Source organism: Colletotrichum godetiae (assembly GCF_030913485.1).
Source record: "Colletotrichum godetiae strain CBS 193.32 chromosome Unknown BDP55scaffold_3, whole genome shotgun sequence".
NCBI classification, from domain to species: domain Eukaryota; kingdom Fungi; phylum Ascomycota; class Sordariomycetes; order Glomerellales; family Glomerellaceae; genus Colletotrichum; species Colletotrichum godetiae.
In genome coordinates, this window is record NW_026851251.1 from 51234 (window position 1) to 76301 (window position 25068).

Below are 25068 nucleotides of genomic sequence, written 5' to 3' on the forward strand. Positions count from 1 at the left end.
TGAATGATACAGAATCAGTATATCACCAAGGCACCATACCATCAACTCCATAGCTATGCTCGAGCATACTTGGCCCAGTCGACCCGAGGCTCTGTCTCCTTCCACCCCATGTCGTCCCAGGCACCAAGTCCGCTCAGATGTCTCATCGTCGGCCGCCCATGCGGACAATTCCACGGCTTATCCAACTCGCCCATGTGACGCACCAGCTTCTCCATCTGCCTTTGCGCCAAAGCCTTGCCAATCATGACGCTGCTGCGACACGCTCTCATGGCGAACATGGACCGCACTTTAGACGGCCGAGGCGCAGAGCTGACCTCGGTGAGGTGGTGGTCGCTAAGCAGGGAGATGAGCTCCTCGAGATCGGACAATGTGAAGGTCGTCTCGCGGCTGAGGGGCAGGGCGAGGAGCTTACACCTCGTTCCCACGGGCTGATCGCCCGAACTGTCGACGCTGACCTTGAAGCCGTTGACGTCCAATGCCGGCACGTTTTCCATGACGATTTCTTCCTCCAGGGCTGTGAGTTCTAGCTGTTTCGGGTGGACCAGTCTCTGAGATTGGACGACCGTTGTCGACTGCAACCTCTCAAAGTTGTACTTTTCGTCCGACGCATGTTGGTCTATGATGAAGAGCTCGTCGTCCCCGACCGCGTCCCCGTCTTGATCCCTGGCCCCATGTCGGACGGCGATGATGAAGCCGAGATTGAACTGGCCGACAATGGTCATCTTTGCGAAATCCGACTTTGAGATAATCAAGGAGAGAGCTGCTTCCGCGTCCTCGGCCTTGAGGGCCTCGATGCCGGAGGAGGTCTTGGATTGTCGGCCTCGCTGGTGGGTGATGCGCCCTAGCTCTGCCTGCCAAGAATCGATGCGAGACTGTAAGTCGGTCGCGTCAATCTTGACATTCTGCCTCTGCTGTAAAGTTGCGTCTTTTCGCCTGGTGCCCCCTTTGAGGGCATTCGACCGAGTTTCTGCGAGCATTGTGGGTGCCGCTGCTTCATCCTTTAGACTCTCGTCGCTCGTTGTGACCGGTGCCGGGGTCTTACTGCGACGCGGCATGTCTGCATCGGGTCTGGGTGTTGGACTTGATTGCCCTTCGGGTCTATCGGAAGCAGATTCGAAGCCATCATCTTGGCCAGCCATGGCCTCATCTGAAGGTATCTCCTTCTCCGAGCTGCCATCGCTCTCCCTGCCCTCATCTGACTCTACATCTGCACCTTCGCTAGGGTTTTCCGATAGATCAGTGCTCGCCCTGGCGATCCTCTTCTGCCTCGCTGAGTTGCTCGCAGAGAACATCTGAGTCAACCTTGAGCCAAAGGAGGTTGACGCCGCGGTAGACCTTGATGCCGAGACTGGCTCAAGTCTTGTTCTCTTTGGAGTCGGCTCAACCGAGCTGGTAACCGTGCTGTCTCCAATAGACACTGTAGCAACTTCTAGAGCTGACCGCTTAGGTAGCCGTGAAGTTGATGAAGACGCAAGAGGGTCAACTCTTGGTGTTCTCATCGGTGTCATAGCAGGAATCTGGGCCTGTTTGCTTCCGGCGCCATCGTCAGAAGTCTGTGAGACACTCCCCCGTGAAGCGTCTGTTATCTGGTGTTGACCATTGTTTGTAAGCCGAGCGTTGAAGCCGAGGACCTGTTGCGGCGTCTTGAACGAAGTGCTCTCGGCAGCGTCCGCGGCCACCTCATCCTCCGATTCAGACGCACCAGAGTGAGGATGAGTGGTCGTAGCCTTCTCACCACTGTCTTCGGCGACAGGCTCTTCGGACCCTATCTCCCTTTCCTGTTGCAAGGCACGGCTGTCGGCTGCTCGTCCAACCCACCGGCTGAGTAAGCTCTGAGACTGTAGCTCTGCTGTTGTGAGCTTTTGTGGCTTTTTCTGACGGGGCTTGCGTGGCGGCTTGGTTCGTGAGTGTAGTTGTTCGTCATCATCCTCGGAGCTGAGCTCATCGTCGTCACTTGAAGCCGTCTGCTTCGTCGGGGCGGCCTCTGTCTCTTTCGAAGGCGCGCCACCATCGTCGGAACCGTCGCCTTCAAGAATGGGAGCCGCTTTCGCCACCTGTGCCATTTGTGTTGAATGCTGTGCGGACGGGATGGAGTAGTCTTGGGAATCGAAGAGGGAGGACAATGCCTCCTTCATAGTCTCCAGCATGCGATTCTGGTCATGAAGCATGATTGTGCGCTTATCTGGACTGACGTTGACATCGTATAGGTGCGTATCGAGCTGAATATCCGCCAATATGAAGGGCGACTGGGAGGAATTATAAGCCCTGTAAACCTCATTGAAGACCTTGGCAAACTGAGGGAGGCCGCATGGTCTGCCATTGACGAAGAACATTTGTCGATCAGGGGTCTGACGGCCCTCTCCGTGTGCAGGGCGACTCACGTAACCCTGGACCTGGACCTTGGTCGAAGTTTTATCGTCTCGACTAGTAGCTTTCAAGCCCGGCTTAGTGGTAGGCTCGAATTGGAGGGAAAGATCGAGTTTCACCAGGACCGTCATCGTCTTGGCGCCGAAGATGTTGACCAGATTCTCTCGCGTAGTGGGGTTGCCCTTTGTAGAGAAGAGGATTATGCGTTTCCCCTTGGTAGGTTGTTGGGAGACAGAAAACTTGACGCCGGTCTGGATACAAGCATACTGATTCAGCAATGCGATGACCTTGTTCCATTCTCTCTTGACGTTGCGTTGGAGCTCGCGGCGGCGTACGGGAAGGTTGTGAAACAGGTTCCCGACGATGACATTGGTTCCCTTCTGGGCGGCCACCACATGCGTTTCCTTGAGCTTCCCTGATGACTCGAACTCGAGTCTAGTGCCTTTAGGAACATCCTGTGCCATGCAGGTGACAATGCTGAATTGAGACAAGGCACATAACGATGACAAGGCTTCGCCGCGGAAACCAAAGGTCTGGAGGGTTGCCAGATCGGAGTAGGTTGCAAGCTTCGAAGTGTAGTGCTTCAAGGCAATTGTCTCGTAGTTGTCTGCTGAAATACCTTCGCCATTGTCCTGGACCTCTATAGAATCCAGGCCCTGGTTCTTGAAGCGTACATCTGGGTGCACATGTCAGCTATGGATCTCGCCACAAATCAAGTAGAAAAGATTATTCCCCGGATTCGCATACCTATGCTTGTAGCACCGGCATCGATGCTATTTTCTACGAGCTCCTTTACGACGGAGCATAGATCAACAATGACCTGACCAGACTGAATTTGGTGAATCTGCGATGGTGTTAGTACAAGATGTGGATGATGGTTTGCGGGAAGTTCACTGTGCGGCCCTCGATGGGCTTGATCGTGGCCATGATTTCTCGTACAGTTGAGGTTTGATACGTGACCCGATGAAATCTGTATCGTTATCTTCTGCTTACTCTCACATGACTCCTTGACAAGGGGTTTGGTCGTCGCTTGATGTATATGCAACGACACTTTCACATTACATCCATTGGCAGGCGTCGTGAAGTGGCTAGGAATCTCTGCCTAGGTGGAAGGGTACACGCGTTGACCGTGCTCAGACGCGTAAAGTGGACGCACACGCACACCACAGGCACCTTCAGTCGGTACCTGACCGTGGTACCTTACCTCCGGAGGTCTTCAGCGCGTGGCAACCCGAGATATAGCCGTCAGGCTTTTCCCACCTCAGACCTGTCTTTGATGTTCAAGGTAATTGAGGTCTGGTATTATTCAGATACGCTATTGTACCTAACACTAGATTTCAGATAGCGGAGGTCCCATTCCCTGATTACTTTAGTTAAAAGATACGGGTAGTCGAACGAAGATTTATCCGTACCCAGCTATGGCAACTTGGCAAGCCATCGAGGTACATGGATGCGGGTAACCGTACGTATACTACTTGCTCTTTGCATGTTGGCAATGTCGGCCCTAATACGGTACGCCATGCTATGGACCCCAAGGACTCCACGTTCGTAATAGGGTGCCGTGGTTGCGAAACAAATGAAATTAAATCGAAAGGCTTGAATTGACGGAGATGTGAATACTGGAGCGCGGGATGGGGCTATGCGTCACCCCGCTAATCTATGCTTTCCTGATTCCCGTAGGCTTCAAGTCCAAGTTTTCCCGTGCTCCCACGACCTTCACTGCGCGCTACAAATACGTCCCTGACGCCCTCCCACCCTGACGTGTTTGCCAAGACTTGGCCCTTTAATGATGTTTTGTTTCTTCGAAATGATGTGTCATCAGGGAATCGTGAATGGCTAGAACCAACTCCCCGGTACGGGTGGGGGAGCAGAGCACCGGCCAATATCCGCTGCATGCATTTAGGTGTGAGGAAATCTTGAACGTTAAAAGCAGATCCCCATGCGTGCGGACAACCAGGTGGACTTGGATGTGCCTCTGATGGGGATAACCTTGTTTTTGACACATGTCGGTGTTTGCATTCGTGGTAAGGAATTCGAGTACCTAATCATCCTTAGAGATCGTATTTGCCAAAGGCTGACATCTCGGAAGATAGGAACGGGTTACGGGTAGCATTGCACATTTACGCTGAAGCGTCATGCAATCGTTCCATTGGCCTGACTGGGTGCACTGCAACGCTGAACATTACCTTACTCCACGTGTAGAAGCAGGCCATGGTATCAGCCTACATAGCTGTGGGTAGGATGAGAATACATCTGTCGATCTTGCCTTTTTTTTTTTTTTTTTTTGCCAAGTCCTGTAGCTGTTGCGGGTTAAGAACATGAAGCCTCAGTTTCTCAACAGGTCCGAATATCTGTGCGGGACCGTTTGACAAAGCTGGGCAACAACCATCTTGGATTCGCTACTCCGTCCTACCGTGGAATGGTTACTCGCTGCCAACTTCGGTATTAGTATCGATTCGACCGAAGCAGGCAGCTTGCGTAGGAGCGCAGCATGGTAAGCTGCAGAAAGCAGGCGCTAGTGCTTCGATTGAGATTACTGGGATGGATGTTGTTGGGGAGATTAAACATCTCGATCTTTGTCATCCTTTGGGGGAGTATTCGCTTCTGGGTACGGATATTAAGCAGCAAGTAATGCCGGCAAGGTCGGGAGAATCCAGTCGCACCACGTATCAAGAGGTAGCCAACGGTGACGAAGAACGAGCCAACGCGAAACGCGAATGATGGGCAAGCTCAGAGTTGAAGATATAGCAGTTGAGTTTATGCGGGGTGCTGCCTTAGACATACCAGGAAGGAGGAATTATAACCAACCAACCCGAGCGTCTCGTTTGCATTTGCTGGAGAAACAACGTGAAAACGTTTCACGTCATATTCAAGAAACCATGGGAGGTCAGGGATACCTAGCCAGCTCGAGAAATTAGGCCTACGAAGTAAGGGGCCAATGAAGAGAAATTCTTTCTTCCAAAGGCACTGGTACGGATGATGGAGAAATATGGCGGAAGGGCGGGATAGACGGAAGGCTGGGTGGCTGGAAGTAGAGCTTAGAAAGTAAAGCGTGCCGAAGCCCGGGAAACCAACGAGGGCCTCTGAGGTGAGCGAGCTCAAGGTCAGCCAAGGTGAAGCAGGCTGGCAGGGTAGGCGGGAGTATCTAACTAGTTTTATCTGCTGGCTCGGCGAATGTGGTGGCAGTAATTGACGCTATTGAAGCACAACATGAGTCGAGCCGGGCGCTTCGGGGATCGAGGACCACACAGCTTGCCGCGAGAGCCATTTCTTGTCTTGTTTCTGTAGCGTTAATTAGCCTTTGTCACTCATCGGTCCAGTCCCGCCTCCCTCTACCTTTTTCTATGGCACATGGATGTTTGAACACAAATCGATCAACCAAGTGGTAGCAGGTTTCATGAGTGCCAATTGCCATGTGTCTTCCTACCTAGACTCTACTGCTAGACTCCAAATGTCAGTTCGTGTCTTCTTCAAAGAGCAAGAAGGGGCTCACAAAGGAGCAGAGAAAGGAGGCGACGGGGCTGAGACATTGAAAACCCAATTGCATGTGGATCGTCCAATTCCACGTTGCGACGCGGACGGACGAAGCGCGAGATGAGCCAAAGGGGGTGAAAAAGGGTCAAAATGCTACACGGAATTTCGCCCACTTGTGTATGCGCTGGGAAGTACCTATGGCAAGGCACGTGGATACAGACATTCGAGGTACCTAAAGGCTACGAATACGTAGGCACGGGCAGAACAGCGCTCCACGCGGCTTGGTGGGTGCATCATCAGCTGCAAGAAATAGGTAGTGAGTCTGCAGCAGTCTCACCAACTCCGGCCACCGCACCTTATCTTTTTGTTCCCAAGATTAGCTTGGCTGCATGCTTCACGAGTGACCAAGATGCTGCCCGGGTCACAGTAGGTATTTTTTCCAGCCACGGTCGTCATCAATATGTATGTTTAAATAGCATTACTATAGACTCGTCCATTCGGATGCTTTGCGCATCTCCCACCAAGTTCCTACCTACTAGGTAAGGAGGTAAAATAAATAGGTACTGTATCTCATCTTCAGGTACCTTACTTCCATTGGGAAATGTACTTCGGCACATGTCCATGTCGTGGGTATCTTATCTCTCCTTCCATTGTCTGATAGGTCAGCAGTAACGGAACGGGAGACGGACGCGGGACTCGACTCGATTCCGTGGGCCGGGACCGCCGTGTTGTAGCAGCAGCACACCAGCGGCACCTCAGTGACAGACGCACCGACAGTGGAGGAACCTCCCAAATTCCAGTACCTGTAGGTACCTTTAGCACCCACTAAGGTAGTACCTTCGAGACCCGGACCCGACAACAGCGGTTCACGCCCAAGGAAAGGCAGGCATGCCGCAGAGGGCACGTTCTTTCCCAGGACCAGTTCTTTCCCGTCGTCTCTTCCTGCTGCCACCACAGCCTCCCGCACGTCTGTCTTCCTCGAGACGTCGCTGTCGTCCATACTCTCGTTTTCCTCCACCTTGCCGCCTTCTCACCTGGCCAGGAAAACACAAAGTCCCTCCACGGCTCGATTGAACGACACGCTTCCTTTCTTGGAAGACTCGATCGAGCCCTCTCCACCCATGAAGAGGCGCTCGTCGGGTTCGACCGACGACAGCGACGAACCTCTTGCCGATCCTCCTGTTATTCAGCAGCCCGCCCGAAGTCGCAATTCTGCACATCTTTCTAAGCAACCCGCTGCCGTTACTGTCACCGCTGGAGCCGCATCTAAACCGTCATACGCACGGAGTAGACGGTCAAATAATCCCAATTGGAAGCTCGAACATGGCCCCAATGCGAATCCGATCCTCGACAGCAACCTCATAACAGCCTCGCCATCGTCACCCCTCTCAGCTCCATCCCTGGCCGCGCCATCGCCAGCCTACCGAAACCAGACGCACCAGCTGCCGAACCACCAACACCACCACCACTCCCGAAGCGTCGCCGACGAATTACAACCTGCCCGGAACGACGACAAGTACTTCGACAGCGACATCGACGACGGCGACGGTCTCGACGACGGCATCGTAGACACTCGGCGAGAAGACCAAACCACCATGACCGTAGAGAAGATGCCCGATGTGCGCTTCGCCAGTCGCCGCTCTCGATTCCGTAGTCCTTGGACCGTTACCATATTCACGCTGGCTGTCACCGTTCTTGGAATTACTCTGCTATGCGCTATATTGAACTCGTCATGGACTCGCCAGCTCGATGCCAAGGGATGCCGCATGTCGTACATGCGACCTTCCTACATTCGTCTTCGTGACTTCGATACCGAACACACCCGGTTTGCGACCAAATACTCGCTATACCTGTATCGTGAACAGGGCGTTGACGACGAAAGAAAGGTGCGTCTTGTTTCTCGCGCCGGGGCTATGGCAGATCGCTGACCTTTCACAGCTGAGAGGCGTTCCCGTACTCTTCATCCCAGGTAATGCCGGAAGCTACAAACAAGTTCGACCCATAGCCGCTGAAGCTGCAAATTACTACCATGAATCTCTTCAACACGATGAGGCTGCTATCGCGGCCGGCGCCAGGAACCTCGACTTCTTTACCGTCGACTTCAACGAGGACATCACCGCCTTCCACGGCCAGACCATGCTGGACCAGGCCGAGTACTTGAACGAAGCCATCAGGTACATCTTGTCGCTTTACATGGACCCGCGCATGTCAGCTCGGGACCAGGACTTGCCAGATCCAACTTCTGTCTTGGTTCTTGGTCATTCGATGGGCGGCATCGTCGCGCGCACCATGCTCATCATGCCGAACTACCAGTCCAACTCGATCAACACCATTATAACCATGTCTGCACCCCACTCGCGTCCTCCTGTCACCTTTGACGGACAGATTGTCAAGATATACGACGATATCAACGACTACTGGCGTCATGCATACTCACAGAAATGGGCCAACAACAACCCTTTGTGGCATGTTACTCTTGTCTCAATCGCTGGAGGTGGCTTAGACACTGTCGTTCCGTCCGACTACGCAAGCATCGAGCCGATAATCCCCGAGACACATGGCTTCACTGTCTTCACCACCGGAATCCCAGGTGTTTGGACTAGTATGGATCACCAGGCCATTCTATGGTGCGATCAATTTCGGAAAGTTGTTTCTCGCGCCATGTACGACGTAGTTGATGTCCACAGGTCTTCACAGACCAAGCCCAGGGCTGAGAGAATGCGCGTTTTCAAGAAGTACTTCCTTACTGGCATGGAGTCTATCGCCGAGCAGACTATGGCAGCCGAGGGGCCAAATACACTGCTGACACTCGAGGACAATTCAAACGCCATCAAGGCACAAGGCGAACGCCTAGTCCTGCGACAGCTGGGTCATGACCCGAAAATCACAGCTCATCTGCTTCCAGTACCTCCCCAAGGATCTCCTGAGGGAAAGCGCTTCACCCTCCTCACCGACAGCGCATTAGACAAGCCAGGAGAACACGGAAAGCTCGAGGTCCTGCTTTGCAGCGTGTTCCCTCTGCAGCCTGGGCAGGCAGCGACGCTGTTTTCTACACACATGGACCTGTCGGGCGACAGCACAGGGTCTACTAGGCTGGCTTGCAAGAGCGCTGCGTCCGACGCCATTTTGCTTCCCCCTTCGACAAGGACGCTCCATCAGCCCTTTGCCTTGGAGAACGAGCCAGTGACCAAGCCATTCTCGTATCTTCAGTTCGATGTCGAGGATATTGCGGATCACCAATTTGTGGCCGTCATAGACAAGGCTGTTAAGCCAAGTCAAAACTTTGTTGTAGCCGAATTCAGCGACTATTCGCAATCACACAGAAGGCGCAACATCAGCCTTAGACGAATCCTCGCGTTTGGGATGACGCTGCGGCTGCCCGCTAACCGTCCCTTGGTTGCCGAGATTAACATTCCCACCATTCAATCTAGTCTACTGGCATATAACTTGGAGATAGGCAACCAGGCTTGCGGCTCATCCTCTGGGCTATTCTCACCTCTTATACGGCAACACTTGGCTCAGCCATACGAGTCTAAGTTTTTCGTCAACGCCAGACATGCTAGCATAAGTTTGCATGGGGTAGCTCCGTTCGTTCCGCCACCTCTTAGACACAAACTTCAAGACGAACAGGGACTCAGTCTCCAGTTCTGGACCGATCCAACGTGCGAATCCGCCATCCAAGTTACGCTCACGGTTGACGCGTTGGGTAGCTTGGGCAAGCTGTATATGCGTTATCGGACCGTATTTGCGGCCTTCCCATTGCTCGTGGTGGCACTCGTTCTTCGCAAGCAGTTCCGGATCTACGACACCACTGGAGCGTTCATCTCTTTTTCGGAAAGCTTGGATCTCTGCTTGCGGCAATCACTACCACTGATGTTTCTTTCCTTGACATTCCTCTCCTTGTCAATGACCGGATCGTGGTCATCTGGCCCTGGCGTGTTCTGGCACTGGCGCAACACGACTTCAGCAGAAGCCGACTTCCACAGCAACGACCTGCTTACAGGCACCCAGGACCCCTTCTTCTGGTTCCTCATCCCTCTGATCGGAGTCGTCTGTGTAGGAGTGTGCGCGTGCCTTCACTTTGTCACCCTGGCATTGACGCAGGTTCTCGGTATTCTCTACGCCTGGATAGCTCTTCGACCATTCGCAGCCGGGCGAGATGAGCGCCGAAGGCCGCAGCTGCCCATTTTCGTTGCGTCCTCGCCTCGACGTCGCATGATAACAACTGCCGTTCTGCTATTCCTGGTATCCACGTTCATACCCTATCAATTTGCGTACTTGGTAGCGTGTCTCGTCCAGCTCTTCACCGTCGTTCGCGCTCATCGGATTGCCTCGGAGGTCAAGTCTGGGCTTACCCAAGATTTCTACCACTACGCCCACTCCATTCTGCTTCTCATGCTCTGGGTCCTACCTATTAACCTGCCCATTCTGGCGGTGTGGATCCGTAACCTTGCCGTCCACTGGCTTACGCCCTTCTCTTCGCACCACAACGTGCTATCAATTATGCCGTTCATATTACTCGTGGAGAACTTGACCACGGGTAGGATGGTCCCCAGAGTCACGGGCAGGATGAGATACCTCACGAGTGTACTGCTCTTTGGCACGGCCATCTACGCTGCCGTCTATGGTGTTTCTTACGCCTACATGCTGCACTATCTCGTCAACTTGATAGCTGCCTGGCTGGTTATTGTTCATTCGACTACGGACAACTGGCCGCTCGCTGGGTTTAGTTCAATATTTGACGGTCATCAAGAAGACCGTAAACGTAGTAAAACTCCATGAGGACGAGACTGGGACTCGACTTTTTCCACTCGGTGGAATATTGCTGTTCGCGTCGGCTCTGTTTAGAACTCGGTTTGCGGCAACAGTAACAGCCACCCGCTCTAATCGCTCCGCGCTGTATATACTGCAGTCTAAGTTAGCTCGTCGGCGAACGACGTTTAACTCATACGGGGGTCCTTTTTTTTCTTCGTAATAGATGGTCTCGGATATTCCCATCTAGAGCTTGACAAACACTGTCTCGGTAGTACGCTGATACCAGTCTATCGTGACAACGGTGTCGCTACAATATTCCGTGTTTTCATCACTGTTTGTCCACCTGCATCTTGCATCGGCTGGGAGTTTAGTACGATTCACACGTTTTTCTGGTTAGAGGAGTCTGGACGAACACATTTTTTTCCAAGGGACCAGACTATGAGGTGTCGGAGGTATCCTTGGCTTTTTTCTTCCTCTACCCATTCTCAGCCCGGGGATCATTGCGTTGCAACAAACGTCCGCCGGAAGGGCGATTCTGTAAGGTGGGACAACAGTCCCTGGATTAGGGGACGGGGTGGTGCTTCGCTTCAAACGATATTGTATAATGTCACGACGCGGGTTTTAAGGTTTTTGTGTTGAGATCCCCGTGTCTCGTTTTTAATACGTTGGCGGATGAAAGTTCTCAAGAGTTTCTCGTGTAGAGAGGTAGTGCCCATTCAGGGGCGTCCCTTAGTCAGAAGGGAGTGTGGATGAGGCGCTTGCCGCAAGAGACGAGCGTGGTGTAGCGCCGCTAGGAATGATGAAAGCTCTCAACAATCGATTCGGAACTTCACCGATCCTATACTTACTTGGTCCCGTGACTGAGGCTCTGCATACAGTAGGGATGAAAGACGAATTACGATTTCCCATTGATTTCCGCTGTGGTAGTGAGTGTCGATACTCGTGAACCCAAAATATAGCTACCCAAAACGCCATTCCTCTATGAGTTATCTACGGCCGTTGAAGTGAAATCTATGTTGAAGACATGACACCCAGCCGTACTCGCAGAGACGACCATATGTCAAGTACTGAGAGGGAAAGATTTGCCTCTCTCCTCACTCACCTACACTTTTGTGTTCCCCCTGAGCAAAACCTCTCAGTCATCCTGCTCCGCCTTCATCTTCTCCTCTTTTGCCCACTTCACTCGCTGGTGACGGATGACCCACAGGGTAAGCACCAGCCCGATTGAGCATGCACCCAGCGTCATGAGATACGCTGCACGATAACAGTTCAGCCCGTCATGGCAGACGCGCTCGCCGTCCGGGCCCACGACGCTATGCCTGTCGTAGATTCTACCGTAGAAAATGTTGAATACGTTACCGGAGACGACGGGCGAGAGCGTCATCAGCCCCCAATTCTGGCTTAGGCCGTGAATGCCAAACGTTTCGGCCACGATAGAAGGGAAGACCCCGAAAAGGAAACCGTACGCGATGCCAGATAGGCCAGAGACCAATCCGAGCAGGTGAGGGTTTGTGACGTGGAGAGCCATGAGCTGTGCCACGAAGAACACGGCACTGGATGCCACGAGGCACCACACACGACTGCCATGGAGGACCTTTACGATGAAATCGGAGCCGACGCCTTTTGTAGTTCGAGTTAGCTTGAACATTTGGATGAGCGATAATCTTGAGTCAGCATACCGCTGAGAAGTCTGCCTGCGAAGCTGCCAATCGACAGAATGGACACGTGCATCTGCTGCTTCGTGATGAGGTAGGCCTCATCTACAGACTCGTCATAATGACGCCAAAGGGCCTTTACATCGTTTCCAATGTTGCTAGCGACTTGTCAGCACCAAGTATTGACGTAGGTTAGCGAACAGCTGATACTCACTTGATTGTCATCAAACCGATACCGGTAAGAATGCCCATGATGAGAAAGAATTGCCAAAAGTCGATTTCACGCAAAAGAGCCCAACCACGAATATCTACTCGATGAGAACGATCCAGATCAACACTGCTCTGCACAAAGACATCACCGGGCATAGAAGAGGAGCTCGACACCAGCGAGGACGTCTCGTCGGGCTCATAATCATCGGCTTCGACGGCTTCGATTTGCGCCTCATCAGCCTCGCGAGACGGCGCGGACGATTCGTACTCGGAATGAACCGGCTCGTGGTCGGCGGTGGAGTTGATGGTGGTAGTGGTATTGTTAAGTTTGGGCGACGTACCAGGTTCAACCGGAGCGCCGCGGTGCCCATAGCCCGGTCGGTTGGGCTTGGCCTCTTCCGAAGAAGTACGTCGAAGCTGCTGCGAGCCGGAAAGGCCATCGCTTGCTGGCAGGCTGTGATAGGTGGCGTGAGGATAGACGCGCAGGAAGAAGAAACCGAAGAAGGTCAAACCGCAGGTCCCGATGGACAGTAAGGCCAGGAAAGCGCTGGTGTTTCCGGGGAAGAAGAGACTCCCAAACGTCGAAAAGAAGAAGGCACTCAGACCAAAGGCAGCCAGGGGAAAAGCGGTGGCAGTTCCTCGATGATGAGGCCAATTGAGGGCAGATGTCTTGACAGACGCTGCGAAAGCCAAACACCCGCCGAGACCAGACAGATATGAAAAGAAGCAGAGAAGCGGCACGGGGCCAGCCGCGCGGTCGTAGGCGATATGGAAAGGGAAGTATCCGAGGGCGAGCAGGACGGAGCCAATGATGACAGCGGAGCGAGGTCCTTTATGATCGACGAGCATGCCGACGGGAACGCCCAGAGAGTACATTCCCAGGTTGGCAGACAGGCCAATGACGTTCGTTTCGGTCGATGAGAGCTTCAATCGCTCAGCAAATTGAGGTGACCATGCCGAGTAAACGTACTGTATAGCAGAGATATGTCAGCTCATATATTACATTGGGGGTGACCGTAGGTCTGGTAGGGATGTCGTTCGATCGCGCCAACTCACGTTGGTACCGCATGCTAGAGAAATGACCGTGGCTGCGACGCTGGCAACCAGCCGCGCGCGGTGCAGCTCTTTCTCCCGTGGACCTGACATTGTTTCTGCAGACTGGGCAACGATGAAATTGTTGGTCTCAAGGTATCATGCTTCGGCCGGTTGGCGGCAGAGGGCGGATTGCTCGTCAGCGAGGAACGGCAGCGATAATCGGCACCGATGACGGCGAAGAGTCGGGAAGAGGGGTGCAGTTTGCGAAGGTTGGGGTTATTGTAGGCGATTTGGTGTTTTAGTGTACTATCGGGGGAGCAGTGTTCATAGCGATATTGACGAAGTCAGTAGGGGACATGAAGACTTGGTTGTTGTCTGAGGACTAGAGGAATCGAGATTGTAGGCAGAAGAGAGAAGGAAAGATAGAGGTTGTCGAGGGCGGCGGGAAGCTTCGTTGAGTCGGAAAACGAAACGGGTACGATGCCGGATCGGATCCCTTATCTACGGGCAGGAATCACGAATCCATTCTTTTGGGGCCGCGCATGCACTCCGACTGGGAAGGTAACGGGAAATAAGGTAGGGATTTGGAGCCCTGGGGGATCCCCCTGAAGGCTAAGCTGCGATGCCGTAAGATGCCGTAAGTGCCCTGCCGGAAAGACTAACGCACTACGTAACGAGTACCAATGACGCCAGGCGTATTACATATTGGCTACGTAAAGGGTCTCGTACCCGGTACTTCTGTCCTCCTCGGCACCTTGGCTTGCCGCTGGAGTGCGCTGCGTTTCTGTTTCCTAACTTCCTTCCAGGCGCGGCAGGGGAAGGGTGGTGGCGCGTGCATGTGTCAACTGCACGCCTGGAATATGGAAACCCATGCGCCGCCGCCCTTCATCATGCCTGCTCACTTTAGCAGCATTATCAAGTCGAATAGGTATGTGCCTGGTCAGTCGGGCTGAATGTCTCGGCGGGGGTTGTGTCAATGTCGCCAATTTCGTGTAAGTCAGCCGAACATAGTCGGCTGTTCTCCCTCAGTGCTGGAATGGTTCGCGCGACACATGGGAAACGCTCAGTCACTTGATCTCGTTGTAAGACATCATAGACACTACGCTAGTAGATAATTCGGTTCCCGTGAGTATAACCGCACCTTGCACCAATCTGAGAGCCGAAATAGTTAGGTCACTGCAGGTAAACCCACGAGGCCGGGTTCGAACCTAGCAAGTGAATGAAGAGTCTGGTTGCCATTTTGACAGCCGAAGTTCTCCAAGTCATGTAGGCAAGTACTGCACTCAAGGTTCTTAATGCGCACGAGTGGAACGAGATAGATATCCGGATTGTGCAACGCTGACTTGCACCATATACAACGAATCAGACTTCAAGGGTGGATTCGACTGATAGAGGATATCGCACGCAATGTAGCACGACCACGTCGAAGGTAGCAACCCCGCTCTCTTTACGACAGGCCATCTGCAGTATCACGACATTTTATTTTTTCTCTCTGGGAGTCTCTTCCCCGTTGTCGGCCACCATGATAACGTCGGTTTAAGAGGTCAAGCGGCCGAGTCTGAGAGGTACCCGGATTAATCCCAAAACCTATGCAATGTATGCTGGTGGGTGAGATGAGGTAAGATAGTCGTTGGTTGGAATCAATCATTGCTTCGAACGATGGGCTGGCTGAATTTAACCGAGAAGCTCGCGTGTGAAGCTGCTTGAACAATGAGTCATAAGGTAGGGTAGGGCGAACCAGCGGCTTCTTGATTATTCGCTTTGTGTTCGTCGTGATAAGACAACTGAGGTTGAGCAGGAAAGGCAGGTGTAAGTAGCTTCATTCGGCGCCAGGTGGGCGAAAGATGTCGGGAATCGGTGCAGAATTGCCGATGGTGGGTGGCCGACCTCGGCGGAGAGCTCTAGAATCCGGGGTCCGGATCCGGGTGAGGAGCCACAGTAGCGACTACGTAATCTCACGTGCGCCCCAGCCTCCAACAGATTGATCCACTCTTGGTGGTTCGTTCCGGTCTTCAAGCTAATTACCTCTCTAACCGCACCTGATCCATACTGCGCCGCGCCGACGTAAGGCATTCTCCGAAAGACATCGCCGACGCGACACTTCCATCTTTTCAGCGCGACCTTCGCCGAACCAACTTTTGCACCTTTCCGATCGATCGCATATACCGTGGGAAACTGGCGCCATGGGTGCTTTGCTTTCGTTGCCACTGATGGCGGTGCCGAGCATGGGCACGGTATGACGAGTCCCCCCCCCCCCCCCCCCCCCCCGATTCCCTGCTCTTCGGCTCGTAGAGCCTATCTTCACTTCACCAGCTAATACTTTGCAGCTCATCGGCTTCGCTGCCAGTTGCTGCGGTGCGGCAACTTGCTCTGCAGTCTGCAGCGCCTGTGGGAAGTGCGGCAACAGGTATGTCTTCCCCATTCCGTCAACGCACCATTCTCGGTACTGACTCCGTTGTAGTGTCGCCACTCGTATCGGCTACGCAGTCATGCTCCTCGTCAACTCAATCCTGTCCTGGATCATGCTCACTCCGTGGGCTATCAAAAAACTCGAACATCTTATGCTCGACTATGTTAAGATCGACTGTCCCAATGGCCAATGCTACGGGTGGATGGCCGTTCATCGCTTCAATTTCGCTCTTGGTCTCTTCCATCTCATACTCGCCGGCCTTCTCTTCGGCGTTACGTCTTCCAAGAACCCTCGCGCCGCTATTCAAAATGGCTACTGGGGGCCCAAGGTCATCGTGTGGCTCGCCTTCATCGTCCTCTCCTTCCTGATCCCCGACGAGTTCTTCCAGTTCTACGGCGCCTACATTGCCCGCTTTGGCGGCATGTTGTTCCTAATTCTCGGTCTCATCCTGCTTGTTGATCTCGCCCATAACTGGGCCGAGTATTGTCTCGAGCAGATTGAAGAAACTGACTCCAAGGTTTGGAGGACAGTTCTCATCGGCTCTACGCTGGGCATGTACCTTGCCTCACTCGCCATGACCATAGTCCAGTACATCTTCTTTGCCGGGTCCGGTTGCTCCATGAACCAAGCAGCCATTACAATCAACCTGCTGCTGTGGATAGGAATTTCTTTCATCTCGGTCCATCCCACCATTCAGGAATACAACCCCAAGGCTGGTCTTGCACAGGGCGCCATGGTCGCCGTGTACTGCACCTACCTCACCATGTCCGCTGTTTCAATGGAACCCGATGACAAGCTATGCAACCCCTTGATTCGCGCCCAAGGTACTCGCACAACGTCTGTCGTCATTGGCGCCGTCGTCACCATGCTTACTGTTGCGTACACCACTACAAGAGCGGCGACTCAGAGCCTTGGACTTGGCTCTTCCGGCGGCATCCGTCTCCCAGAGGAAGACGAGCACGATCTCGTCACTCACCAACCCAGCGCTCAGAAGCAAATGCGGGCGGAGGCATTACGTCGTGCTGTTGAGGAGGGCAGCTTGCCGGCGGACGCTCTCTTGTCTGACGACGAGAGCGAGGCTGGTGGCAGTCGTGTCCACGGTGACGATGAGCGTTCTCAGACACAATACAGCTACACTGTCTTCCACATCATCTTCTTCTTGGCTACGGCATGGATCGCGACACTACTGACCCAGAGCTATGACGACCAGAATGCCGATGGCAACTTCGCCCCTGTCGGTCGTTCGTACTGGGCCAGTTGGGTGAAGATCGTGAGTGCCTGGGTTTGCTACGCCATGTATGCCTGGACGCTGGTGGCACCAGTCGTCCTCCCAGACCGCTTCGACTTTTCCTAAACATCTGTATAAATAGCATCGCGTCGTTTCTTAGTCATGTCAGAGCGGAACGTTTTGAGGAGCATAGTCATGGAGGCAATAGTGATTCGTTAGTTGCATGGCATTGGGCTAATCCCCTTAACTTGTACATGCTCCGATCATGTGATGATCATCATAGCGCTGTGGACACATTTTACGGAGTGAGAGCCCATGATGCTTCGGATGTTCGATTGAACGCGTTCACTGTTAAGACTTGCGAATCATAGAAGGTGCGGCAAAGGAATGATCCTGTTCTCATGTAGATAGGTCGACACACAGAATAGTCGAATTCTCTAAGCTATTCACACTTTTCGTTGCCCCCCAGTTTTTTTTATCTTCCAACGCATATCGAGTGTACTGAGCCCAAACGCCGTTGTATTTCGAAAGTGGATTTTCTTCCACTCACTCACTACGCGTGCGGTTGACCACCCAAATACCCAATCACCTCAGGCCTGGGTAAGACAAATTCCCGCCTCCACGGGAAACTCCTTTAAGCCTGCTGGACAGCTTCAGTCGCGTGGAACCCGTCCAAGGTCACGTTAACCGCGCCGGCCTGAACAAGCTACAAAAAAAAAGTCAGTTTTGGTGCTTAACGGTGAACATGGTTGACAGCACTTACAGCTCGCGAAAGGTCTTCAATCAAGTCCGTGGCGTCCTCGATGCCCACGCACAGGCGGATGAGGTCTTCCGGCATCTGCCTCTCCTTCCGGGTCTTGGCGTCGATGCTGGCGTGGCTCATCTGGCAGGGCATGCTAATCAGACTGTTGACACAGCCGAAGCTAACGCTGATACTATACAGCTTAGCGGCTTCGACGATTCTCTCCGAAAGCGCCGCGTCGCCCGTCTCGAACGACAAAACGGCACCTGCACCTCGTGCCATGGACCAATGCAGGTCGTACTGGGGGTGCGACTTAAGTCCCGGGTATCGGACCTTGAATCCATGGGACTCGAGAAACTCGGCAATCTGCTGAGCGTTGGCTTGCTGCTTCTCCATGCGGATCGCGAGGGTCTTGATGCCTCTCATAAGCAAGAAAGAGTCATTCGGCGAAAGACCGCACCCGGTGGAGTTGATGGTGAAGTACAGCTTGTTGCCGATCTCGGAATCGTTGACACCAATCACACCGGCCATGATATCGTGGTGTCCGGACAGGTACTTTGTTCCGGACTCGTAGACAATGTCTGCACCCATGTCCAGGGGGTTCAGGAGCATGGGCGAGAGCATGGTGTTGTCCACAACAACCAAGGCCTTGTCGTTGGCCTCGTGAACAAGCTTAGCAATGGAGGGGATGTCGACGACCTTGATAAGAGGGTTCGTCGGCGTCTCCAGCAGGACCATAGCCGTCTTTTCAGAGATGACGGGGCTAATGTTCAAAACATTGGTAGTGTCGACATGGTGAACGACAATGCCCTGGTTGGATGCCAAGTACGTGAGAAGGCGGTTGGTGCCTCCGTACAAGTCATCACCGGTGATCACCTCATCGCCGGGGCGCAACAACCGGGAGATAACATCCAGTGCACCCATGCCGGAGCCGACGGCCAAAGCCCTCGTGGCATTCATGATCTTGGCCAGGTGGCGCTCGAGATGGGTGCGAGTCGGGTTGCCGGACCTGGTGTAGTCGTACTCGCCGCCGCCATTGGCACTGGTCTGCTTGAAGGTGGCGGACTGGTAGATGGGGATGCTGGATGCACCATACTGGTCGTTGCTGTCAGTGTAGACCAGCTCCGTGGCGAGAGCATAGCGGCGGCGACCGTTGCGAGGGCTGGACGGCGCAGGAGAAGGAGGAAGATCGTGTCCGTCAAGGTCAACCCGCTTGAGAGGGTCGCTAGACTTGGATGCCGCTCCGTTGTTAGGCGGTGTAGACATGGTGAGACAAGGCGTAGGTAGTAATGGCGGGGTAGCACTAGTATCGAAGAGCTGCCGGCTTATCTGATTGACAGCGGCAATTGAACGAGTTTTTCTTGGATTGAGCGATTCGTCGAAAGGATCTTGGCCAGACAATGCCTGTACTCCGTCGCACTTGATGTTCGAAAGGGACGAGAGGACGAAGGACGGATAGGAAGGTCCGGGAGGCGTTCGGGATCGAGTACAGTACTACCGCTGGTCTCCTTTAAGAGCCAGACTTGTCGCCGCGGACAGAACTGAATTGCTCAGCAAGTCAATTGTCCAAACGCAGCACCGGCGTACTCGATTGAAAAGCAGAGGTAGGTTGGCGAGAAGGTTGAGAGAGCTGATAGGCACTTGTAGGTGTGTACAGGAGAAGTTTTACAGGGACATTGAGTAAGGGCCGACGATGGGCTTTTGGGGAGAATGGAGAGCGTGTGACTCCAACAGCACTGGACAACCAAAGGTGTGGGCCCTTGCTGATGACGTGATTTGTCGGTGTGCACAGCGTGCCCCGAAAGTCGGCGATGGCGGGGCGGCATGAACCCTGGAAACGGCGGGGGTGACACGGTAGTGGTCCGAGTGGAATGTTGGCCGGGGAAAAAGGCGCAGCGTTGGATTCGTTGGCCCTGGCTTGCCTGGGTGGTAACAAATCAACGTTGGCGCATCATGCCTGACACATCTGACTGCCGTCTGTACCTGAGTCTGCTCTGGTGCGGTGTGCCTATGTGCCTGGCCTAGTTTTCGCCTTAGAGCTATGGCGTCTTCTCAACAACACTGAGGCAATAGGCGGTTCAAATGAAGAGTCGTAGCAGCTGTTCATGCATGTACAAAGAGGGGGCCTCGAGTGCTGCTAGGGCAGGTTGCCAGCGCGTGGAAATATTGCAAGTTCTGTCGCGTAAAGTGATGGTATTTCGATATCCGTTTCCTCCTTGTATCGGTACATTTACTTGTACAAACGTCTCATTCTAGCATGAAATGCGTAGGTTGCCCACTGCAGGCAAGCACGCTGTATGGATGTTTCCGACGTAGCGGGTAGAAGAACACTGTCCTTTCAGAGCAGACTTCCGTCGTGTCTATCATTCCCTTCCTTACAGACCAACTGCATGACTGAATCAACCCAGTTCTTCGACAATGTCTTCGTACTCATCTACCGATGACCTCGACGTCTTGGAGTGTTTTGCGTGGTTCTCCATCAAGATTTGACCTCCACCCTTGCGGCCAAAGAAATCCTCTGTCCGGATACCCCTGAAGTTCTCTGGTGTGATGCTAGACATGGAGTTGCCGCTCGCCCGATGCTCTCGCATATATTCCCGGACCGGTGCCATAGCCGCATCACGGCATGCTTCTTTGATGTCGCTGCCTGACATACCAGCTGTGACTTTCGTAATGTACTCCACACTAAACTCCGGATCTGTCTTTGTGTCCTTCAGAATGAGCTGCAGAATCCGTTGTCGCTGCTCCTTGCCAGGAAGAGAGACAGGGAACTTCTTAGGCATGCGTCTGAGAATAGCCTCATCGATGTCATGTATCCTGTTTGTGGCACCGAGAACAACAATCCTCGCTGGCATGCCCGAAGAATTTGACGACGTCAATCCATCCCACAGGGTCATGAACCTGGCTTGTCAGCAACTAAACATGATGGAATTGTCTGTTGGATAACTTACTCGGCCTTGACCATTCCGCTGGCCTCATGCTCGCCGCTCCTTCTTGTGCCCAAGACCGCATCGATCTCATCAATGAAGATGATGGCGGGCTGCATCTTACGAGCCAACGAGAATACGGCTCGGACTAATTTGTTTGAGTCGCCGTACCACTTTTCCGTCACTGTCGAAATATGGAGGTTGATGAAGGAAGCACCACTCTCATGAGCGACTGCCTTGGCCAGCATAGTTTTACCGCATCCTGGAGGTCCATAGAGTAGCACACCAGAGGGCGCTGATAGCAGGGGTGCCGCATGAGAATACAAGTGCGGCATAGTCAACGGGTAGATAACAGATTCCTTGAGTTCATCAATAATGTCCTCCAAGCCACCGATGTCTATTATACACCATTAGCAAGATTCTTCGTGCTAGTTCATCATGTCCGTAGGGCACTTACCAGCAAAGCCGATTGGAATATCCTCCGGAGCCACCATTTCGAGCGCAATGGTATTCTCATATTCATTCAACACCAACTCTTCCGGCTTTGGCCCGCGACGAGAAACGCTGCTGTCATCCGATGGATCTTCGCCAGGTTTGCTCGCGTTCTTGCCTTTACGCAAGCGCTCTAGATGAGCCTTGGCCTGTAGCCGTGCTTGCTCATGTTTCTCACGATCGGGGTCGGCGAGGGTATTCGTGAGGGAAGAAAGAAAGTTTCTTGCGAGGTAAACGCCGGTTGCCATCTGGACAGCGTGGTTAGCATTCATAGCCAAACATGTGCTTTTCATTGTCCTGTCTACTCACCATACCAGCCACCAACAGCAAGTCGAGGGCAAAATCGCCCAATCCCTTCTTTCGGTCACCCATGCCAAGGAGCTTTCCGACGGAGCCCAGCCAACGGTCGAGGTCGCCCGTCATCAGTGTTGGCGTTTGCGGCAGAGGGCCGACTCGGTAAGATTGGAACGGCCTAAATCGGGTGTTCTCGATTGTTTGCTGTCACGTGCCGGCGTGGATTTAATGGCAAGTGTCGTCTACCTGTGCGTAGGAAAGAATCCTGTCGCCGTCGCGTTGGGGAGAAAAGTCGTCTGGTGGTTCCGCAGGGGCGTGTCCAAGTAGCGGGATGGAGTATTATAGCCGGCAACGAGATAGACGTGTCCAACGCCCCAGAGAATTGAGTCGAGTCGACAACGCCACCCGCGGTTCACAAGGGTAGCCAGTAAATTCGCAAGCCGTAATGTGGTGTCCGCGAGAGAGTGCACTGCCACATGCGAGGCAGCACTGGCCAGTTGCGGCTAAGGTAAGTACCATGGTACCAGCGTTGATAAGGCGATAAGGCATGTACCGGGATAAGCATGTCCTTCTAGGTAAGGTAAGGCGCCTTGAGTGCCGCGGCCCGCCTAGGCCTACCTTAGGAGGCACCGAAGGTAAGGTACCTAAAGTAAGGTAAGGTACCTAAGCCATGGGATCGCTGTCGCACCGCGGGTTTGTTTACTTTTTCATCGCAAGTTGCCTTTCCACACTCACCTGCCCCTCAGCTCCAACCTTGATATTTGAACGCTTCCGTTACGGCCAACGCACCTGTCTAAACCCAATTACCTCAGTCTAGGTGCATAATAAAGAGTAATCCATCTTCTGGATATACGCGCACTTCCCCCGCACCGATAAACACGAACCACTCCCGCGCGATATCAAACGTTTCTTTCCAGCGCGTTGACAACATTTGCGCTATACACCCCGCCAATTCGCAGCAGCCTCAAATCCATTTCGTTGTGTGAATATCGGGCGCTACAGGTTCATCCGAATCGGACTGGGATTCATATTCTGGCGTCCATCCGTTCCCGGCGCTAAGATCACCAACTCATAATCAACCAAGATGTCGCCGGCGAAGAAGGCCAGGGGCAGACCGCCAGCTGCGAACAAGGTCACGAAGCCTGCCCAGAAGGCTGCAAAGGGTCGCGCGACTGGGAAACTTGCAGCGGCAATCAGCAAAGCAGGAGAAGAGGCTATCACTAGCGGCAAGGCTTCGAAGAGAGGCCGCAAAGCTGCCGAGAAGGTCGAGATACAGGAGGACGTCGAGGACGAGAATGAGGACGAGGGCGATGATGCGGCGGATGTTGACAGTATAGCCGAATCAGAAGACGACATTGCTCCGGCGGTGACGGCGACCACAGCGAAGACCCGAGGGCGATCGAAGGCAGCAGCTACGACCGCGACGACTACAGACACATCGAAGGAGGTGCCGAGTTCTACTACGAAGGGTGCCGCGAAGTCGACTAAGCGAGGTCGTCGTGCAGGAGCGAAACCGGCTCGGGATGATGAATCTGAAATTCCAGAGACGCAGGCTCAAGACGATATGGACGTTGACACGGAAGGCGATGACCAATTTGACGAGCTACCGGTACCGAAGCCGTCAACGCATCGCGGTAATCGTGCGAGTGGCAATCCGGACTTGGACGCTGGTGATGTGCAACTCCGGAGGCGCTTGGGCGACACGATCAGAAAGTACGATAGCCTTGAAGCGAAATACCGTGATCTTCGAGATATCGGGGTCAAGGCAGCGGAAAGGAACTTTGATATTCTCAAAAAGGAGAGTGAAGAAAGAGCAAAAAGTGAGTGGCGAGAACCAGCCATGGGGATAGCGAAATGCTAATAGGATACAGCTGCAAACGAGCTCATTTCGCATCTCAAGGCCGACCTTGCAGAGCAACGTAGCTTGGCCAAAGAGGGGCAACAACGCAAAAAGCAACTCGAAGAAATGGAGGCAAAGGTGTCAGCTCTGACGACGTCTCTAACCGAGGCAAAGCAAGAAATCAAGACTTTGTCGACGAGGTTAGCTGCGAGCAGGTCTGCCGAAGCTGCAGCCAGTGCCAAGGTCATACCTGGAAGCGCTGTCAAGGGCTCAAGCGCAGCTGCCAGGGCCATCGCTAGCTCGGATGTTGTGCAAACGGGACAGCTGAAGGAGGACCTTTATGGCGATTTGACCGGCTTAATTGTCAGGGTTACCAAGCGTGACTCGGCGGGCCAGGTGTTTGATTGCATACAAACGGGGAGAAACGGGAGTAAGTCATCATATTTACCAGTGGTGTTCTCGTCATACTAATCTTTGTAGCACTTCATTTCAAACTTGAAGTTGAGAATGAAAGCTCCGGCGAAAATTACGAAGAGGCTCATTTCACCTACAAGCCGCAGTTGGACTCTAACAGAGATCGCGATCTCATCGACATGCTGCCCGACTTCCTCGTTGAAGAAATCGAGTTCCCTCGGCCACATGCGGCAAAGTTCTACGCGCGGGTCATCAAGTCTTTGACGGAGCGGCTGGACTGAGGAGATTGATGCCAGGACTGTTCTGTTTACAACCAGAATTTGGATGAAGCGGGCAGGAAACATATGAAGTTCGATATGATACCCCTTAGAAATTGTGTTTGTTTCTCGCGCGTGGTTCCGGAACGCGGGAATGCCGCCCAATGCTGTTGACGATGACATTGCGGACGAGGAGGAATAGCTCTCTGGATGGTGTCTGAATCAGCTTGTCTATAGCCGAATCGGCCTTGTCAGTTGTCTACGGACATACCACCAGGAAAGCCAGGAGCTGTTTACTCTGTCTAGCACAATGCTTGTTACTATCCCGTACCCAAAGAGGTTCTCAAGAAAGGCGGCTTAGTGCCAGGTGATGTGAACCAACTTTAGACCACGTACCTTAGGACTGAACACCCTGATGTCCCAGCAGCAGGCACCTTAATGACCGTGTAACATGATCCGCTTTTAGCACCATGAGTAGTTGCCTCTCGAATGTACTATTCCATAGGAGAGTTGGCTTAGTGGTTTCTTTCATTCCAATCAGTTTTAGTAGATGTCTACATCAACGATGGTGTAGACACGTTGGCAAGATCAGGTGTTTCCAATTTGTAAGGCTATGTAAGCTGTCTGGCTGTCTAGGGAGTTGTGGACATTGCCTCTGGACTAAGGTTAAGAGCCTCCAAGTGTTGTATCCAGGATGGGATGGAAGCTGTAGAAGCCCCGCTACATGCAAACAGCCGCTCCCGCTCCGCCGCGTGGGGCTACCGATGTCAATGTGGGTCCGTCATCCCTACACGTCGTCAGTTCGGGGGTGGGAGACGTGTCGCGAAAGCCAATAATTTCCGCGTCGATGCAACAAGCGGGACGACTCTCGACCCTTGACTGGAAATCGGTTGCATTGAGCTAGAGGGGATGGCTGTGCTCCCAATTTCCATGAGTAAAAATCCAGCGCTGCGCATCAACATCATTGT

General features: G+C 53.3%; 7 protein-coding genes across 7 annotated transcripts; 3 read left to right on the forward strand and 4 right to left on the reverse strand.

Moving 5' to 3' along the window:
* Positions 1-53: 53 nt before the first annotated feature.
* BDP55DRAFT_540560 (DNA mismatch repair protein MutL) lies at positions 54-3294 on the reverse strand (the record flags this gene model as incomplete). The annotated part of the gene is made up of 3 exons (XM_060568133.1): positions 54-3043; positions 3115-3211; positions 3262-3294. The coding sequence occupies 3 exons, from the start codon at positions 3292-3294 to the stop codon at positions 54-56; spliced, it is 3120 nt and encodes a 1039-aa protein (XP_060435399.1).
* A 3668-nt stretch (positions 3295-6962) lies between these two features.
* BDP55DRAFT_541338 (PGAP1-like protein-domain-containing protein) lies at positions 6963-10623 on the forward strand (the record flags this gene model as incomplete). Its single annotated transcript, XM_060568210.1, has 2 exons — positions 6963-7727; positions 7780-10623. 2 exons carry the CDS (start codon positions 6963-6965, stop codon positions 10621-10623), a joined length of 3609 nt encoding a protein of 1202 aa, XP_060435400.1.
* A 1028-nt stretch (positions 10624-11651) lies between these two features.
* BDP55DRAFT_201638 (monocarboxylate transporter) lies at positions 11652-13434 on the reverse strand. Its single transcript, XM_060565943.1, has 3 exons — positions 12466-13434; positions 12276-12409; positions 11652-12216 (listed from the first exon to the last, which is right to left on the reverse strand). The coding sequence occupies exons 1-3, from the start codon at positions 13335-13337 to the stop codon at positions 11732-11734; spliced, it is 1491 nt and encodes a 496-aa protein (XP_060435401.1). The 5' UTR covers positions 13338-13434; the 3' UTR covers positions 11652-11731.
* A 1981-nt stretch (positions 13435-15415) lies between these two features.
* Positions 15416-17510, forward strand: BDP55DRAFT_599594 (serine incorporator). Its single transcript, XM_060571036.1, has 3 exons — positions 15416-15730; positions 15824-15903; positions 15958-17510. Exons 1-3 carry the CDS (start codon positions 15680-15682, stop codon positions 17258-17260), a joined length of 1434 nt encoding a protein of 477 aa, XP_060435402.1. The 5' UTR covers positions 15416-15679; the 3' UTR covers positions 17261-17510.
* On the reverse strand, positions 17511-19576 carry BDP55DRAFT_644272 (cystathionine beta-lyase). The gene is made up of 2 exons (XM_060573578.1): positions 17898-19576; positions 17511-17840 (listed from the first exon to the last, which is right to left on the reverse strand). Exons 1-2 carry the CDS (start codon positions 19140-19142, stop codon positions 17769-17771), a joined length of 1317 nt encoding a protein of 438 aa, XP_060435403.1. The 5' UTR covers positions 19143-19576; the 3' UTR covers positions 17511-17768.
* Positions 19577-20275: 699 nt separating this feature from the next.
* On the reverse strand, positions 20276-21718 carry BDP55DRAFT_689725 (ATPase; the record flags this gene model as incomplete). Its single annotated transcript, XM_060576771.1, has 4 exons — positions 20276-20777; positions 20828-21200; positions 21261-21543; positions 21605-21718. The coding sequence occupies 4 exons, from the start codon at positions 21716-21718 to the stop codon at positions 20276-20278; spliced, it is 1272 nt and encodes a 423-aa protein (XP_060435404.1).
* Positions 21719-22673: 955 nt separating this feature from the next.
* BDP55DRAFT_626358 (chromosome segregation protein) lies at positions 22674-24124 on the forward strand (the record flags this gene model as incomplete). Its single annotated transcript, XM_060571622.1, has 3 exons — positions 22674-23409; positions 23461-23859; positions 23910-24124. 3 exons carry the CDS (start codon positions 22674-22676, stop codon positions 24122-24124), a joined length of 1350 nt encoding a protein of 449 aa, XP_060435405.1.
* Between the last annotated feature and the right edge of the window lie 944 nt (positions 24125-25068).